This window comes from Camarhynchus parvulus, chromosome 4A (genome assembly GCF_901933205.1).
Source record: "Camarhynchus parvulus chromosome 4A, STF_HiC, whole genome shotgun sequence".
Lineage (NCBI taxonomy): Eukaryota > Metazoa > Chordata > Aves > Passeriformes > Thraupidae > Camarhynchus > Camarhynchus parvulus.
This window is the reverse complement of record NC_044600.1, coordinates 17964494-17984065: the sequence shown is the minus strand read 5'-3', so window position 1 is coordinate 17984065 and position 19572 is coordinate 17964494. Positions and strand designations below refer to the sequence as shown.

The 19572-nt window shown below is 49.0% G+C and overlaps 1 protein-coding gene across 1 annotated transcript in view; it reads left to right on the top strand.

Moving 5' to 3' along the window:
* Nucleotides 1–19572, top strand: part of LOC115914822 (vascular endothelial growth factor receptor kdr-like) — a 123327-nt gene that overhangs the window by 85848 nt on the left and 17907 nt on the right. The window contains exons 13-24 of the mRNA XM_030967602.1: nucleotides 1109–1402; nucleotides 3251–3397; nucleotides 5344–5469; nucleotides 5559–5665; nucleotides 6773–6908; nucleotides 8268–8372; nucleotides 10517–10630; nucleotides 14150–14238; nucleotides 15455–15620; nucleotides 16169–16266; nucleotides 17648–17770; nucleotides 17865–17976. Of these exons, the coding sequence (XP_030823462.1) occupies nucleotides 1109–1402; nucleotides 3251–3397; nucleotides 5344–5469; nucleotides 5559–5665; nucleotides 6773–6908; nucleotides 8268–8372; nucleotides 10517–10630; nucleotides 14150–14238; nucleotides 15455–15620; nucleotides 16169–16266; nucleotides 17648–17770; nucleotides 17865–17976 (1617 nt within the window). The remainder of the gene's footprint in view (nucleotides 1–1108; nucleotides 1403–3250; nucleotides 3398–5343; nucleotides 5470–5558; nucleotides 5666–6772; nucleotides 6909–8267; nucleotides 8373–10516; nucleotides 10631–14149; nucleotides 14239–15454; nucleotides 15621–16168; nucleotides 16267–17647; nucleotides 17771–17864; nucleotides 17977–19572) is intronic.

Genomic DNA, 19572 nt, shown 5'->3' with positions numbered 1-19572 from the left:
AATAAAGTATCTTCTAGCCCCAATTTCCTTGCAGGTCTCTGGCAGCTACTGCAGGGCGGGCTCTGGCCTTCCACTCAGTTTTTCTTGTTTTCAGATAGATTCAGTTTGCAACTTCAGGAAAATTGACTTTTTAATTTTTTTTTCTGGATTGAAAAGTTACTAAGAATATACCAAGAAACAGCTCACTTTTTCATGGTCAGAGTCATGACTCAGAGTACTTCTCTGCTAAATATAAGGCCTCAAGGATTTAGACATCATTAGATCAGTTAATCCATCAGTGATCAAGTAAATATCCAGCATTCACATGTGATGGAAATAAATATTGGCACAGTTGGAATAAGGGAGAATTGAGGAGTCTGTTCAGTGGGGAAGAAGATGGGTTTCTTTATTCCTCTGCAATTAATACTTTCCAGCCCTGATTGTGGAGAGGCAAGAGCTCACAAACACATTCATCTACTTGGATAAAAACAGCTCCTGATTAAACTCTCTCAGTACATTAACTCCTTCTATTTATAAGCTTTCCATTCATTACTTTAGAATGCTGAGGGCTGGACTAGCACAGGTTAGCACTGGGCAGTGAGAGGAACTCTCACTTCCCTAATTCCCAGCTCCAGTGCCTGTTTCCACATTCCCATGACCGAGGGAGCTGGGGTTGTTTATCCTGGAGAAAAGGAGACTCAGGGGTGACCTTATCACTTTCTACAACTCCCTGAAAGGTGCCTGTGGCCAGGTGGGGTTGGGCTCTTTCTCCAGGAACTGACAGTTTCAAGGACTGCACCAAGGGAAATACAGGGTGGATATCAGGAAAAGGTTTTTTACAGTAAGGGTGATAAAGTTCTGGAATGGCTGCCCAGGGAGGTGGTGGAGTCCCCATCCCTGGGTGTGTTTAACAAAGCCTGGATGTGGCACTGGGTGCCAGGGTTCAGCTGAGGTGCTGGGGCTGGGCTGGACTCAATGATCTTCCAACCTGGTGGTTCTGTGATTCTGTGCCTCATTAAACCTGGCTTCTTCCATTGCTGCTAGAAATACGACCCCCAAGTAGCAGCCAGGCAGCCAAAGATTATCTCAGCTGGGATTTCATTCCAAACATGTTTTTCCTCCCTCCTAGATGTGCCCTCTGGGTTGCAAACACCTTCCCAAGTCACAGCCATCGTGGGCAATGACGTCCAGCTGACCTGCCGGGCCTCCAAGTACATCTACACCCACCTGGCCTGGTACTACCCCACCTCAGAGGCAGCTCCCAGCCACTCTGTGGTCAGGAAAATGGACAAATATTCCATCTCCTTGACCCTGCTCATTCCCAACGTCACGAGGGAGCAGAGTGGCCTCTACAAGTGCCGAGCCCAGAACGAGCAGAACAGCACGGACACGCTGGAGCAGCACAGCCAGCTCCTGGTCAGAGGTATGTGCCAGGGGACAGTGACACTGGGACGTGTCCTAACACACACCCTGTGTCCTGCTCTGCTTTGCTTCTGTCATTTACTCTGTGTGGATTGACAGCCTGACATGGAGAACACTCACCCAGCCACTGCTGGCTTTGGATACAGTATTTGAGATCACATAAAGGTGATTTCAGCAGCATTTCCATTCCCAGCTCCATGCTGGGTGCAGATTGAGAGCTGGCTGAGGACTAAAAGCATCACCCACCATTAACTAACAGCACAACTGTAACTTGGGATGCTTACCCCAGGTGTGTATGACTTTGGTACCCACTCTCAGCTGCCAGGATGAGATACCTGAATAGATTTGGACCCAGCAGATCACAAATGTCCCTGGGCAAGTGTAAAATCAAGTGACATGTGCCATTTATTCTGGGTGAGAGTGATGCACTTTGCTATAACAATTATTTTCTTACTTACACCCAAGCCCCCAGCTCTTTCATTTCACTGAGATCCTCCAGCCTGGTTCTGTTGGCTGTGGGAATACAAAGGGCAGGACACTTCTGCCAGTAGGAGGTCACTGAAAATTAGTGAAGTTTCTTCTGCTTCAGAGTCAAGAAGGTGGGTAATCATCTCTAAGCCTCCTCAGAAGACAAAGGGCTGCTGGCATGGGGAATGGATGGATTTATTAACCACCTTCCAATGGTGAAGAAAACAAAAGCACAGAACTGGAGCAGAACTGAGACATGCAGCAGCAAGTCAGGGAGCAGGAGTCAGAGTGCTGAACTAGCCAGGGATTTTCAGACTGGCTCCTGTGGCTCAGGAGGCACTGCAGGGTCCCTCAGCACAGCCCAGTGCTGCCCTCAGCCTTGGAGTGAATGGCACATGCCCTGTGCAGCCTCCCAGCCCCTTCCCTCCACACACAGATCCTCAGCCACAGCTCTGGTTCCAGACTGGCAGGTGATTTATTTCCAGACACACACAAACCCCTCCCTTTTCCTGAGGCAGAGAGGAAGGGAAGGAGTCTCACTCAGGTATTGGGCAGTGATAATGGTCTGGCTGGTCCCCACAGCACCAGGGCCACCTGTGAGCATCACCTGCTGTGAGGCACCGGCCTTGCTCTGCTCTCTGCATTCAGGCACTTCCCTTTCCTCTCCCCTGGCAGATATTTTTATTCAGTCAGTCAGAGTTCCACCTACACACACACCTACACAGCACAGCTATGGGAAAAACACAGCTAGACTGTGAATACATCCATGGAGAGCTGGAATCAGGATCACGTTCTTGTGAGGATGACTGGGGTCTGTCATCTGTCTGGCACGTGTCAGACAGCTCTTGTGGAGAGCACACATGGAAATGTCCCTCCAAACCAGCTTTCCTTCCCCTATTCAAACATTTTATATGTTCTAATGCCCCCCATCTTCTGTCCTCACTGCAAGTTTGGGGAATATTTAATGCTGTGTTTGTGGTTTTATTCATTGCTGTCCTACACCTTTTATAAATGAACATAAAGTGGGCGTTACCATGGTTTGTAGTAAGGAGAAAACTGCACAGCTGATGGAGGATAAAAAACCTTTAGAACTGTTTCCTCTTTTCCCCCTTTTCTCCTTTTTGCCTTCACTCTGCATGTGCACCACCCACTCCCTGTCCTTTGTTTTCTTGAGAGGATGAGGAGTTGGAGCTGCAGCCAAACCTAAGCTTAGGCAGAGTGAAAATAAACCACATAAAGTCACCCACTCCTCCCAGAACCTTTGGGGGGATTTTTGATCAACCAAACCTTCACCACATCCAGCCCAGAGAGGCTGTGCAAGGAGGGAGGTGAGGGAAGAGCCCCCAAACCTGACTGGGGCTCTTTCCCTTTGTGGCTGCAGCAAAGGCAGCGCCGGTTGTGATCCAGAACCTCACGGACCTGGAGGTCAACATCAGCGGCAAGATCCTGCTGGAGTGCAAGGTCAGTGGGACCCCAGAGCCTCAGGTGACCTGGAGGAAGAATGGCTACCCCATCTCAGCAGCATCAGGTGAGGTCCTGCTGCCCAGAGCTGTTTGGGATGTGGGATAATGGACTGGCAGGGTCACCACGACACAGCACCTACGACTGTGCCCATGACTCAGGCACACACACACAGATCCAAGGATGCCAGGGCACTGCAGAGTTCTCCAGCTTGGACTCTGAGGCGGGAGGAAGCTCCAGCCCAGCACACACTGGGATAGCACTGGGAAATCAGGGAGTGCTGCTCAGGCTGCTTGTGTGGGATCAGAGTTTGGGCACAAAACTGAGCCCCAGGGTGCACCTGGGTCTGGCAACACAGGCTGAGCTCTCAGCTGTCCTGGCCATGATAAACTGCAGCAAAGTCACCTGGCAGAGGGGTTCAGGGCATCCCATGGCATATAAAATGTCCTTTATGTCCCACAGCACAGTGATGGGAATGTGCTCCCAGCTCTGTGGGACAGAGCCACCGTGGGCAGGGAGCCTCACCTGAGCCTGCAGCCCCTCACCTGAGCCCAGGTGCCTTCCCAGCTCTGTGCCATAGAATCATGGGATGTGCTGAGCTGGAAGGGACCCACAGGATCATCCAGTCCAATCCTGGCCCTGCCCAGACCCCCAACAACCCCACCCTGGGCATCCCTGGGAGCATTATCCAAACCCTCCTGGAGCTCTGGCAGCCTCGGGGCTGTGCCCATTCCCTGGGGAGCCTGGGCAGTGCCAGCACCCTCTGGGGGCAGAACCTTTCCCTGATCTCCAACCTAAACCTGCCCTGGCCATCCCCTGGGTGCTGTCCCTGTCACAGGGAGCAGAGATTAGAGCTGTCCCTCAGGAGGGTTGAAGAGTGCACTGAGGTCTCCCCTCAGCCAGCTGAACAAACCAAGGGCCCTCAGCCCCTCCTCATGAGACCCCTCCAGAGCCTTCCTCATCCTCGTGGCCTCCTGTGGATGCTCTCCAATGGCTTCAAGGCTGTTTTATATTCTGGTGCTTGAAGCTGCACTGGAGATGAGGCTGCCCCAGTGCAGAGCTGAGTATGGCCTGAGTCCTCCCATAAATCATGGAGAATCCCATGTCAGCAGCTGGTCCTGTGACTTTAATTTTGCAACTGGGACTAGGTAGGAAATCTAGGATCATCCATAATTCAGATCAGAATGTTCTGAGAGAAACTCTTTATAGCTACTGAAATTTTATAAATAATTCTAGAGGGACAAGCATGTAACTCATCCAACCAATGGAAACATAAATAAAATATTTGGAAAAAACACCTCAGGGTAAATATTTCAGCACAGTGCATGGCAAGGTGTGTGCAGTACTCTTGTTAACAACAACGGGATGCACAGGCAGAACACCCAGAAATTCAAAATGTCCTTCCCTTTTGGATTGCAAGCCTGACCTGTTTCCCTATTTCTCCCCCAATCATCCCTCAGTGAAACAGGAGAACTCTCAGTGCAGTACCACCAACCAGGAAAATTAAACATAGAGAAGTCTCTCATAGGTCATTTCTAGGCAACCTCTCTATTCCCACTGCACCTGGCTGCCTGTGAATCCAGGATTGCTTCCCACCATCATTTTTTCAAGAAGAGCCTAACTTGAGTTCCATGTTCCCCATGTTACAAGTCCCATCCCTTCCCACAGCCTTCAGGAATTCCACTGAGTTCCCATTTTTCCAAGTGTATTTTCCTGCTGTCAGACACCAATCCTGCATCCCTTTGCTAACTTCTGGATTAGTTTCCAGGCTCTACCCACTCTAAATCAACAGCCACATTTGCTGTTGTTTAAATGATGCCAAATAATTTATCCAGATGTTGAAGAGAAAAAAAAAGTCAGAGAAAGGTTGCCAGACCAGGAGGAGCTCAGAGTTAAAATGTGTCCTCACACCAGAGCCTGCATGCATGGGAGCTGACCTTCAGCTCTGTCTCCTAAAAGCATTTTTGGCAGGCAGGTTATTGTGCCAGCATTAACCAAAATGCCTTGAAACAGGAATTTCCATGGAGAACAACACCCTGGTGATTGAGAGAGTGAAGAAGGACGACGAGGGGCTCTACGAGTGCTGGGCCTCCAACGAGCTGGGCCAGGACAGCACATCAGCCTTCATCAGAATCCAGGGTGAGCCTGGCCTGGGGGCATGCAGAATGCCAGAGGGCTCCTCAGGGAGTCTGGACACTTTTCTGACCTGGCTGTGCCTTCACCTGCAGGTTCTGAGGAGAAATCCAACATTGAGGTGATCATCCTGGTGTGCACAGGGCTGGCTGCCACGCTCTTCTGGCTCCTGCTGACGCTCTTCATTCGCAAACTGAGAAAGGTGAGAGAGATCCCACCCTGCACAAAGGCTGGCAAATGCCTCTGCCCAGGCAACTGCAGAGTTAGGGACAAATCTTTGGGGCAGGTGGTAGAAACACTGGGTAAAATGTCCCTGTAAAATTCAGTCCTTGGTTTGTGTTGACTTCTCCAGAGAACCCTTGCACTTGTGAGGTTTCCAGCCACTTTGTGGAACCATAAAATCAGGCTCATCTGTCTTTATGAGTCAAACTGGCTTGTGAGAATAACAAAAAATACCCTAAATCCTCTAAAATGAGGGCTTGATTTCAGCACTTGACTCTAAAAGATATTAAAGAAAGATGCCAGGCTGTCTGCTCTAGAAAGGAGCTGAAACCACACAGCTGATTTGATCTCCTTGCTCTTTTTTCACCTCCCTTTTGTGACTCAAAAAGTAAACTTGCAGAAAAGTTTCAAGGAATTGAGGTCTGTTTTCCTGAAACAAATAGCAAACAGAAAGGCAAGCACAGCTCTCTGCTCTGCTCTCACCAAATTGCAGTCCCAGTGCTGATCTCCAGTATTTGAGTAAAATTTCCCCTCCTCTTGAAATCACAGGGATTAAATTCACATTTTCATCCCTGACTTCAGCTTAGCAGAGCAGTGGATAACAGTGAATTTCCTTTTACATTTCACTCCTATGCAAGTCTGCTCACAGAACCCACCCAAACAGAATTTCTCACTTTAGCAGCATCAGAAATAGCAATTTCTAGCAATTTTAAATTGCAATAAGTTGCAGCCATGAAGTGGAGAACTGTGGAGAATCAGCACTGCAGAACAAAACACAGTGATGATGCCAAAATATGCAGGAGGAAGTGCAGCTCCTGCAGTTCCCATGGAAAATCCTTGATTTCCTTTGGCTGATCCAGGTAGATTTTGTGTTTCCCAGCATCAGTCAGTGCCTCCTCACGAGTGGCAGCCACACACAAACATTTGTGTCTCAGCTGCAGAACAGAAGCAGGAAGCTGCAGTGATGCATTCCTGGCTCCAAATAAAAGTGCCTGCAAGGCAGGGAAGTCCCCAGGCCGCCGGACAGCTCCCTCCCTTCGGAACTGCAGTAAATCCCCCGAATAATCTCTCCCCGCCCTGTTTGTAGCCCGACGCCACAGACATTAAAACAGGATACCTGTCAATTATCATGGACCCCGAGGAGATGCCCCTGGACGAGCAGTGTGAGCGCCTGCCCTACGACAGCAGCAAATGGGAGTTCCCCAGGGACAGGCTGCGCCTGGGTGAGTGCTGGGGGGTCACACAGGGGCAAGGATGATCCCAGATCCTTCCCAGGGGCACTGGAGCTGTTAAGGATGATCCCAGATCCATCCCAGGGGCACTGGAGCTGTTAAGGATGATCCCAGATCCATCCCAGGGGCACTGGAGCTGTTAAGGATGATCCCAGATCCATCCCAGGGGCACTGGAGCTGTTAAGGATGATCCCAGATCCTTCCCAGGGGCACTGGAGCTGTTAAGGATGATCCCAGATACTTCCCAGGGAAGCTGTTGGATAACCCAGCAGGAGCCTGTCACTGTGCCACCCTTGGATCTGGGATCACAGAGTGCAGGGTCAGCCTGATAGAGGCTGAAATGAGGGATTTGGAGACTGCCCAAATAGCTGCCACTTCTTTTCCTTGGAAAAGGGAAGCCAAAGTCTTGACAGGGAGGAAAGGTACCTCCAGGTACTGTCCCTGCCAAAAGTGTGATTTCATTCCCATAGAGGAAAAAGGAAAGTGAGTTTTCTTTTGAAGAAAGCTATCAATTCATCAAATAATCACTTCCTTATCAACCATCAGCGCTCAGCTTTGAGCTGTAAAAAGCTCTCATGGAAAAATGAGCCACATTTCACTGAACAGCTCAGTTCACTAGCTGATGGAGTGAGAAACTGCAAAAAGCTGGCTGTGTTTGTACAGTGAAACTGTAACATCTGTGTGCACCGAGGAGTGCAGGGAAAATATCTGTATTTGTGTGCTCTTGGTGCTGCAGCTGGAAAACATGGAAGGAGGAGAGGACAGAAAAAAATCCCAAAATCTGAGATGATGGTGGGACACAGAAACTGGCAGAACCAAAAAGCCAAACCCTGGGTCAGAGCCCTCAGAGCACACCAGGTAACACAGGCAGGAATTCCAAATGAAAGGGAAAATAAACCAAAAGAAGAAAGAAAATCATCCTAAATCCCATTTAGTGCAGCTTTTCCATCAAATCAATGTCAATAACTGAAGGGTTAATGGGCTGTGGCTCCCTGAGTGCCTTGCTGGCTCTCTCCATGATTCATGAGAGATCAGGGTGCCACAATTAACCCAAACTCTGCCTTCCCTGGTCCCCAGGACAGCCCCAGGTGATGTTTGTCCCCTGGATCCGTGCAGGTGTCAGCCCTGCCCTCAGTGAGTGCAGTGATTCCCCTGCTCTGTTCTGTCCCGTGCTGGATTGCATCCAGGCCATATGGATCAAATCCCTTTATGTATCCATATGCTGCAGGATGTGATGGAGGCTGCTGTGCCTGTGTCTGTGCACTGTGCCTGGTTCTCCTGCACAGCTGAGGTTGCATGTCCCCTCCTGGCTGGTGCAGCTGGGCTCACTCTCAACTCTTGCTTCTCTAGGTAAAACTCTGGGTCATGGTGCTTTTGGGAAGGTGGTGGAGGCGTCTGCTTTTGGCATTGATAAATCTTCAACCTGCAAAACAGTTGCCGTAAAAATGCTGAAAGGTACAAAAATCCCTCTGAGATCCTCCCCAGCCTGCCCAGGGAGCTGGGGGCAGCCAGGGGCACAGTGCCCAGCTGGCTGTGCCCTGCAGGGAGTGGGCTTCCATGTGGGATCAGCCATCCTGGGGGATGGATGAAGGGGAGGATGACAGCAGCTCCGTGCTGCACTGAGGCTTGGATTCCTCAAGGAAGAAAAGAGCAGCTTCCAGCTCTGTGGGGTGAGGAGGGAAACAGATTACAGAGTGTAATTACATGAGATAGCCCAAAATTGGAGCTGAGCCTTCCATCCCAGCCCAGCCAGATGTAGAACAGTTCAAGGGGCTGGAAAAAAAAACAGTGCCAGGGGAGTAAATTAGAGATATCTTGCTTGCAATTATTGAAATGAAGGGCAGCTTTCCTGTTGGGTGGAGGGAAGGAGGGAACCTGGAGCCTGTTCTTGCACACAGGAGGATTAAACCATCAGCCACAGGCTGCCTGCTTGGGCAGGGCTTGGGGCTGCTCCTCAGGGGGATGCCAAAGGCTCAGCCCATGCTGCCATGGCCCTCAGGCTCCATCCTGCTGCATGACACCATTAACCCCTGCCATGCCACCAGCCAGTGACTGCTGCCACGGGACTTGGCTTCTGCTGCCAGCTGCCTCACCTGGTGCTCTGCTACTCCCATCCCTCTGAAATCACAAAAACACCCATTTGTCACCTCTCTGGACCTCCTTCAGGTCTGGTCTCCTCTCTCTATTTTCCTTCTTCCAATCATCTTGTCTCCTGCTGTTGTATCTTCTGTTCCATGCCCATTTCCAGAGCCCTGAAATCCCCTAGAAGTCCCTGATCCAGGCATATTCCCATCTCCATCAAAACATGCTGCCCTGGACAGCTCTGGGGTTTCATTCCCTTCCATGCTGTACTTCCCAACTGATCCTCATGTCAGCTCTGCCCTGCCAGCACACATTCAGCAATATTTGGCAGATTCTCCATCATTTTACACCTCCCTCCCCCGTGGAGGCAGCTGCCTCCTGCTCTGGTGTGCCCCTCCCCAGCTAACATGCCCATAATTCATCACTTTCATGAATAAAGCAGATTCTCTAGTGTCAGTTCATCCATCCAGGGAATTAAAAGGCTCTGGGGATGCCTGCATTTCTGCCATCTCCATGCAATATGCTCGGCTCTGTTCTGGGTTGAAGGCTAAAATTCAATGTGCAGAATTACCTGAAACACTTCTGAGCTGGCTGAGTTCCAGCACATGCCAGGGGAAATCAGGAGTGATACCACCCATGGACCCACCAAACTCTGCTGGCTGAAGGAATCTTGGAATAGCTCCTTCTTTATGACACAGCTTGGAGAAAGATGATGGGGAATTCTACAAACAGATAAAGAGGTTACACCTGTGACACCAAATGATTTGTTATGTAACTGCTTCTTCATATTTAAATCTTACATGATGCAAAGGCAAAGGAAACAGGCCAAAGCCTCTCCTCTTAAAATACATCATGGAAGTTTTGGAGACAAGGCTGGGAAGATAAAGCAGCACCTGAACAAACTTCTGTGTCTGAGGGTGCCTGCCTTAAAATAATGTCACTGGCCAGCCAGGCCCCCCCTATCAGGTTCATGGCTCACACACAGATCTTACAAAATTAATTTCTTGGGTCAGTAAGATCTTGCAGGCCTGAGCTTTAGTCATGCTGTGTGTTCCCTGGACACTGTGGGACACAGCTCCCAGATCTGTGGATTGCTCCTGCCCTGCAGTGGAGCATTCTGAGGTGTTGTAACCGAGTCCTGCTGAACTGCACAGCCCAGCAGAGAGGAAGGGACACCTTCTGTGTGCTGGGGGGGCTTGCAGAGTTGGCTTTGCTCAGCTTGCAGATCTGAGTCCTGGCAAAGGCTCGGTGGGATCAGCTTTGGGGGAAGGGACTGTAACCTTCCATAACCCACACTGGAGAAAGGAAGAGTCACCAAAAGATAAAGTGTTATCCCACTTCATAAAGGTCAGCAGACAATGAAACGGATGAATTATTATCTGTGTGAGTCTGAAAGGCCAAGATACTGCAAGGAACCTGGGTGGGTTTTGTTTCAAAGGATAAACAGGATCTTGCTGTGTCCTGTTGAAAATATCCTGTTGTGTAAAGATGATTTTTTTCCTGTTTATCTTAAGCAGAATGTGCAACTACTAATGAATGCAAGGCTCTAATGTCTGAGCTGAAGATCCTCATCCATATAGGACATCACCTGAATGTGGTCAACCTGCTGGGAGCCTGCACCAAAGCTGGAGGTGAGGAGTCCTCAGGAAATTGGGAGCATAAAAGAAAACACTTTTCAGACACTTTGGGGTGTTTGGAAGTGCCTGTGGTGCAGTCAGTGCCAGTACAGCCATTTCCAGCTCTCTGCTCCCAGGAGAGCTCTGCTGCTCCTGCAGGATGGGGCCTCATCCCCCCCTAGGGCTCCTGAACCTCTCCCACCCGTGGTGTCACCTCTGTTCCCTGGAGGCACTGAAGGGAGGAGAACATTGGATTGCAATGAGGTGCCCAATTCCTCCCCATGGGCATTTCCAGGCTTCTTCTCCCTCTCCTTCCCTGCCTCTTCAGGAGGATGCACCAGGCTGAGCCCTTGGCTCCCTGAGCCTCCTCTCCAGGCAAACACAGCAGTTTCTGCTCTGTGTGCCAAAGCCTGGGACAGCCCTGGGTGCAGCAGGAGCAGGGACTTGCATGGGGCTGAGCAGGACTGGCCCTGCATCATAAAGTCCCATAAATGTCAGACCTTTGTCACTAAAACATCCCTTCCCACACTGCCAGACAAAGCAGCCCTGCCTCTTCCTGTGCTTCAGCTTCAGGGGAGCAGCTCCTGAGGATGGCTCCTCACTGCTGACCTCCAAAATCTGCAAAACCTCCCCCAAAAACAGGTTTATGTGACCTGAGGGCAAGGGAAACCCCAGAATGAAAGAAATGAAGGGGGAAAACCAGGAGAGATGGTGCACAGATCTCTCATCATCTGAGACCCCAAACCCATCAGTTTCCAACAGTTGTTGTCCGGTCACGAGGGAAAAGGAAAATTTCAATGAGGGAGATTTGGGAGAGTGCCAGGGAAGAAATCTCTCCTCCAGCAAGGTGGTTCCAGCTCCTCAGGAAACAGCAGCCATGGATACTGCTGGGGTCTGCTGCTCCCAGGAATTCACTCCAGAGCCCAAAACCTTGTGTGGGAGCAAGGGGCTCCAGCTGAGGGATTTAGGGTGCAGATGCAGCAGCCAGGAGCCTTTGCTGGGGCCTGAGAGCAGAGGGGATGGGACATGGCAATGCTGGGGACTCTCCTGGGCTCACAAATCCCTGAGGGGGCTCAGGACCCCCAGGAGGACCCCCAAGCAGGAGCCTCAAACCAGCAGCAGGACCAAGGGTCAGTGGTTCTTACCCAAAGCAGCCCCAGAGTTCTGCTTGTTCAAGACACAGCTCAGGACTGATCAGAGGCTCTGACTGTCCCATTTCTGAGAAACTTTTTCTCCCAGGAGTTCCTCCATTTCCCATTCTCCATCCTCCTGGGTGGGAGGGGACCCTCCCTCCTCCCTGCCAGGTGTCTGGGCAAACCTTTGTGGGGCAGAGTGTGGGGCAGAGGGGTGCAGCAGGGCACGGAGCAGCTCGAGGCAGGCACTGCTTTGTTCTCCTCTGAGCACTGCAAGTGCAGACTAAAGAAAAACAGCCTGGAGCTCCAGAGGCAGACACAGATCCGAGCTCCTGTGAAATTCCAGTGCTCTCCCTCCCCTGTTAGGCTTTATGTAACCGTGTATTCCTGATGGAGCTGCTATTAAGTATGCACATACATTATTTTAACAAGGTATCAAATAACAGAATTTAACACTTTGGCGGGATGTCTGATGTTCAGCAGTCAGAACTAATGCAGTGTGTGCTTTACAATGAGGGAACAAAATATGGGGAGGCCATGTCTAGGAAGCGTTTCAAAACCATGAATAAATCACCAAGCAGAGCTTTAAAGCTGTTCTGGAATCTGCATTTCCTCAGGGCATCCATGAGGGACACTGGATTTTGGGTTCTTCAGAGCCAAATCTCTTGAGCACGGCCAGATGCCAGCACTGAGCAGAGCTCTGGGGTCAGCACTGGAACCACTGGGATGTGGGGATTTGGGCTTGGTGTTTTTGCAGCCAGTGCAAGGTTTTCAGGCTTGTTTCAGCTGCAGCAGAGGGACTGGGGGTCCTGGAGAGCCCCAAGGTGTGCACTCAAGGTAGCAGTGCCCTAGGGCTGGGTGAGTGCAGAACCTGCAGGAATCCACAGGGAACACCACGGGCTCGGTTCTGCCTGCAGTGATACCTCAGGTTTAGTTTTTCTATTTTTGACATTCTGTGCTGCTTAGTGTGTGGGTCTGGGCTTCATATGAGGGGATGGTGAACACAGAGTAGGGAGGCAAAAGAATTCATTCTCCAGCTGGGGACCAAGGACAAATGACCCAAATCTCAGGCCCAAGAGCACAAACAACGTGGGCTGAGAGAGAAAAACAAGGATGGGACTGCATGGGCTGGAGCTGTAATTAGACAATGAACTCCAAGATGAAATGGAGCAGAACTGATAAAAGTGAGAGACCCCGTGACCATTTTGGGACCATTTTGGTTCATCTTGGGTGCAGCCCTGGCTGGGCTCTTGTGCTGCCCAAGGTGCATCCATTGAGGAGATCCTTTTAATAAATCCCTACTTTATTCTTTAGCTCTGTCCAGCCTCTGTCCTAGGGCAGCCTTCCCAAGGCATCAGCAGGAATTGAGCATCCCCCTTTCTGTGCTCCCAAAGCTGCTCCTCTGCCTGTCCCTCACTGTCCCAGGGTCACTGCTCCCTCCTGGTGCTCTCCCAGGCAATGCTGGACCTGGAGTGACTGCAGCCTTGCCCCTGCCCTGCCCCTGCCCGGGAGGATGCAGGAATTGCAGCAGGAGCCCTGTGGAGCTCCTTCCCCAAGGCCAAGTGCAGCTCTCACACTTCCCCTTTGAAGTGCAAACCCCTCAGTCTGAACCAGGGACCTTCTCCAGAGAAAAAGGTTCTGGACATGAAAGTGTCGGTGTTTGGGGTTGATAATGTTCCATGTTTATCCACATCCCAGTCCCATGGATTCACCCTATCTTACATTTGATGAGTGCAAAAAATAAAGGTCCAGAATGCAGCTTTTCCCTTCCCTAACATCTCACACTGCAATATAAAAGCATTTCAAGCAGCTCTTAAAAACCTGCAAAATTGTGTAAAAGCAGCACTGACTCTGCAGTGGTTTGTAGAGGAATAAAGGAGGAAGTGAGAGCACTTTCCAGGCTTTCAGAAAAAAGCTTTCAGGCTTTCAGAAACTTCATTTTTTTCAGAAACTTTTTCTGTTTTGCCAGGCTTTTCAGAAACTTCTGAGTATTTTTGCAGCCTTTCATTTAGATCTGTCTATGGCCCTACATACTTTGATTTCCTCTGGTGGCATCAGCTCCACCCAAAACAAACAATTGTGAAGCCAGCAGAGAAAATGAAAACTGCTCCATGTGCAGAGCAAACCAACCATAACAGCCTCTGGGACTGTGTTGATCATCCTGAATTTTCCTTGTTTATAAATTAGGAATAAATACCAACTGTTACCATCCAATGGGGAAAACTAAGAATGTGTTTCCTTCTCTCCACATCTCTACTGGTTGTGTCACTCCTGTGTTGCCTCATTTTCTCATCTGTATAATAGAAATGCCATTTATTTTGAAGAGGATTTGGTAGGATAAATTAGAATTATGTGCTTTGCAGTGCTTCAAAACTCATTTGACTTTCACTGTCTTTTTTAGGTCCTTTAATGGTCATAGTGGAATATTGCAAATATGGAAATCTGTCCAACTATCTCAGAGGGAAAAGAGGAGATTTCATTGCATACAAGGTGAGAAAATGAGACTTTTTCTGTCACGAGGCAGGGAATCAACAACCACTGACAAAAGCTGGATTTGCTCTGCACTGGCACCAAGGCAACTGGGTATTTTTATGGGCACTTTATTGCTCTCCACATTTCAATTTGTACAAGCAAGAAGAGGGATGGATTTTCCCTGCAGGATCTCACTGCTGTGCTCTCCTAGCATCTCCCAAAGAATCATTCGCAAGTACCCAAACACTCCAGAGCCCTTGAAAGAGAGGGAATTACTGGGAGATATTCCCAGCACAAGGGGGGCAACAAAATAGTCGTGAAAAACTGGCACTAAGTGAACTAGGAGAAAGTGAACCTTCCCAAAACACAAATCTGTTTTGGGGATTTTTGTTTCTAGGCCCCAGGTGAAAGCAGTTCATCCTTCTCCCATCTGCTCATTCCATCCTCTGTCCCTTCCCTGTGCCAGCCCTGAAGTCTGTGCTGTAACAACAGCCTGGATCATGGATTTTCTACATCAAACCCAACCAAGGGTTTGGTTCCCAGACAGCTCTGCATGCACACAACATCTGTGCCAGCACAGACTGGGCTGGGATGGGAGCAGGAGCAGAAATCAGGGCTGGGGAGGGGTGGGACTGACTCCTCATGAATTCCCAGTGTGGAACAGGCTCTGTGACCCCAGCCCTGCCAGGAACTGCAGCCTCACCAGGACTGTTTTCCCAGATGACTGCAATATTATTATTATTGTTAAAGCTATTGTGTGCAGGCAGCAAAGTACATGAGGGACTTTGTGTGAGTGAAGGAGCTTTTCCTGGTGCACTCCCTCAGAATTTCTTTCTCACCATTGTTGCCATGAGTTGAGGGCTGACTGTGCCTCACTCCCCAGCACAGTGCCCATCGTGCACTCACCTTGAGGGGATTTTTAGCATCCTGAGACAGCAAGAGAATTACAGCCTCTCTCTGCTCACCTCTCAGTCTCACCCAGCCAGCTTTCAGCTAACTCTGATGTGGAATATTGCTATCAGTGAAAGGGGAATAATAAATAGGAAACCAGGCGTTATCATTTATAGTTAGAACTAATAAAGCCTGGTTTCCCATTTAGTCCCATTTCAGGAAACATAATGTTCAAACATGCTCATCTTCAGAGGACCCTTTCTCCTTATAACATTGTCACATATTTTGAATGCTCAAGCATTGCATCATACAAAGCTAAAAGTTGGGTTTATGCCATTTCTAGTCCCAGGAAAACTCTGACCAAGCAGAGAAGAGTCTGGATGAGTCCAGCAGTGATTTGACTGAACTGATCAAGAGGCGCCTCGAGAGTGTGGCCAGCACAGGCAGCTCTGCCAGCTCAGGATTTATTGAAGATAAGAGTTATAGTGACTCAGAAGATGATGAAGAAGGTAAAAAAACCCTATCTCATCCCAAATCTTTTACTGGAAAGACTTCTGTCACTTGGCTAGTGCCACACACACTGTCACACACTTTACAAGCCCTTACATGGCTTGGCTTGTTCCTGAAATCCCAATTCTCCCTCTTGCCTGTTCCCCACTCCAACTTTCTCACAAAAAGAGAGCTCTGTATTGTGTATAAAAGCTGCTCCTGTTGTGTGAGAGGAGAAATAGGAATGTTTTACCAGACTTGGGAGGTCACTCTGTCCCTGGGCTCTTGTCTATAAAGTTTCCCTCACTCCCAGCCTGAGGTGTTGTTTCCCCATAGCTGAATGAGTGACTAATGGATGAGGGAACTTTGTTAATCATCTGATCTCCTGCCTCTGGGTCAGTGGTTGCTCACCCAGAGCTGTAACCCTGCAGAGATCTCACACCCAGCACTGTGTGTGGGGCTGGGGCCATCAGCACACAAGTGGCACCAGTGGCACCCAGCTCTGGAGCTGTGCCACATCTCTGCCACATTTGTGCCACGTTTTTGCCACATTTCTGATCTCTCCTAGATGCTGAGGATCTGTACAAGAGGCCCTTGACTCTGGAGGATCTGATTTGCTACAGCTTCCAGGTGGCAAAAGGCATGGAGTTCCTCGCCTCCCGAAAAGTGAGCTCCTTCAGACTTCCTGCAGAGTATCTGATGTGCAGAAACCCAAACACACTCTTGACTCTGAGAAATCTGCTTTTTGCTCTTCTGTTAGAGTGTTGGAGATCACGTTAGCTCTGGTGGTTAAGCAGTAATTAGCACTGAAGGGGTTGTGGAAGAACATTCATCATGTTCTTGGCTGCAGGGACTGGCATCTGCAGCAGGAGGGTTTAGATGGAAGGAGTGAAGTTCTCAGAAATTGTGAGACAATTTGTGGAACTGCCTCATAAGTAAACACAGAAAGGGCTGGTAGAGAAATCTCCTTTTAGTGTGGTGAACAACACCACTACTGAAAAATGAGGAGGGAGTATCCAGTTATTCCTTTAGTTTGTCAGAGGTGTTGGGGACTGTCAGCAAAGTCAGCACTGCTTGGATAAACAGGAAGCAGTTTGTACCCTGTGGAAGAGCTTTTCAGGTAAATGCAGTGTATGCCAGGGGCCAAAGTGTGCACACAACTGAGCCTCACTCACACAGCCACCAGGGTGTTGGTTTTCCCAGCTTTTACAGAGATGGGGCAACTGAGAGGCATTTTAAAAGGTTTTATTCTAGTACTAGTCTCAATGAATAGTGAGACACAAGAGATGTAAAACTCAACACCATTCCATCAGAGGCCACCCTATTTCCTGGTTACACTACCTTGAACATGTTTTTCAGCCCATTAGCTTTTGCCACACAATGCTGCTATTACTCCTAACACCAATCACCTATATTTTTTGCCCACATGGTCCTGCTACAATGCATCTTTCACAGTTCTAATTCTCTAAAATATCTGATCTTTTTGCAAGGCCATATTCTGAAACTTGTTGAAACTTGTTTCTAGTTCAATCTCTCTCTCAATGTCATCTCTATTCTATGGCTTTCCTAAGCCAGCACACCTTATCTCAGAGTTTGCATACAGATATGCAAGACTGTGAGCTTTCTGTCAGGTTTTGAGAATTCTTTACAAATCCATTTCCCACACCAGGGCATCCCCCAGAAACCCTAAGCAAGGTTATCCCACCTCACACCCTCCTGGACCTGCACTGGCAAATGTAGCTGCAGCTGCTTTTTGGCCTCTCCAGAATTTCCCAAATAATGAGAAAATAGGGCTCCCTTCCTTGTTGTAGCTGCAAAGTTATTTCAGACAGAACAATCAGAAAACTGCCTCTAGTGTTGGTTTGTTCCCTGAGTTATTCCCCCTTTTTGCATATCCCAGTGTATTTGGAGCAGATTCCCATTCATTCTCTGAGCTGCTCCCAGCACAGTTCATTTCTTTCCCCATTCCCAAAGAACCTCTCCTGCCTCCAGCTGGAGCAGAGGCTCCTTGCCCAGCCCCCTGTGACCCTGTGCCCCTCCCTGGCAGTGCATCCATCGGGATCTGGCAGCCAGGAACATCCTCCTGTCCGAGAACAACGTGGTCAAGATCTGTGACTTCGGCCTCGCCAGGGACATTTACAAAGACCCCGACTACGTACGGAAGGGAGATGTGAGTGCAAGAAGCTTCAGTGGTTCCCCTCAAGCTGGGCTTGGGCAGATCAATAACAGCAGATCTGGTAACCTGTTGTGTCTCTGGCTTTTAGGCACGGCTTCCCCTCAAGTGGATGGCTCCAGAAGCTATTTTTGACAAAATTTACACCACGCAGAGTGACGTGTGGTCTTTCGGAGTGCTGCTGTGGGAAATATTTTCTCTAGGTAAGAATGGTTTCAAACCCTTTTTTTCCCACCTAATTTATGGCTGCTTAGCTAAGAAAAGCTTTTTTAACAAAAGGTGATCATGTGGGGCAGTGCTTCTGTTTCACTGAGGATGAGTGCACAGCGCAAACCAGATGTAAAATAAAGCCAACTTCAATGAGAATTCCACCTGACAAAGGACATGAAAACACTAGGGAGGGGGACCAAAAATCCAAAATCCTGAACCTAACATTTGTACTCACTGAAAGCAACAGAGCCCAGAGATAAAATGCAAGCCTCTGCTGCTGGGAGAAGTGGGAGATTTCTTGGAGAACAATGAAGAAATTTCCCATCAAACCCCACCTGCTCCAGGGAACCCCACATCTGCAGGGTCACCCTGCTGGGGGCACAGTGGCTGCTGCTGGCAGCCCATGCAGCATGAGCCCATGGTATTTTATCCCAGCTTGATCATCCACCCCACAAAATCTAAGAATTTCTAGGTAAGAAAAATCTCCTGGCAGCAGCTGCTGTTGGGCTGGTACAAGGAGCAGTGCTGGGCTCAGATTAAACCCTTTGGCAGCAGACCAAGGGTAGAATGTGGGCTCTTGTGGCTGCATCATTTTTGTGCAAGCCACAACATTTCTAAAAGAATAATAATGATGTTCTTTATGTAGTTGAGATGTCATCCCAGGATGCTGTGAGAAATCTCAGCCTCTCTGAGCTCTGGTTTCTGTCCAGCAGATAAAGCTGTGAGACCGACACAAGCAGCCCTACAGACACTTGGACTGTGCTGCTCTCAGATTCTCCTTGCAGAGGGGCAAGATTTGTTTTCCTGAGGGAATTTAGGAATGTCAGCTCTGGCTTTTTAATCAGCATTTGCAGACAAAAGAAAACAAGAAGCATTGTCAACTTAAGCTGCTGGATTTTAAAGCAAACTCTAATCTCCTTCTATCTTTAGTTCATGGATCAGTTGAAATTAATGATTGGGCTCAAGATGCCAAGTGAAAATGCAAAGTCTGGAGCTGTTTCTATCCTAATCTTTACTTAGGGCTGGCTGCAAAATCATAACCTGCTCTCAGTCCAAGTCTTTGATTTGGACTTTCCCTGCTCCACATCTGCACACCAAGCAGAAAGTTCACACTTGAGTGGTTGAAACAAGTGGCAGCTGCTGCTTTCCCTGGGGCTCAGCCCTGGGTTTTGGGTGTTGTTATTTTGGGGTGAGCCCTCTGTGGCTCTGTAACAGCATCACCTACTGCAGGTGTAGCAGCAGCACAGAAAGGCAAAGCTCCAGGAGTGCCCTGGTTTTATCAGATTATTCAGGAAGATGCTTTAGCATCGGCATCCAGAGACACACTCAGGGACAGGCTCTCCACTGGGAACCAAAGGGATGGAATGCTGATGAATCCAAGGGGCACTACAGAAACAAACTTTGTATCACTCCCAAAGCTCCTGACAGAATTTAACAGATGGCCTTTAATACTGAACACTAATACAAATTAAAATCCAGTCAGTGAAATTCACCTCTATTTTAATCTATTAAAAAAAAAAAAAAACAACATGTTATCTGGGTTCTTTTAGCCCCTTTCTTGGCACTGTCCCCTTCTGAATTTGGCACCT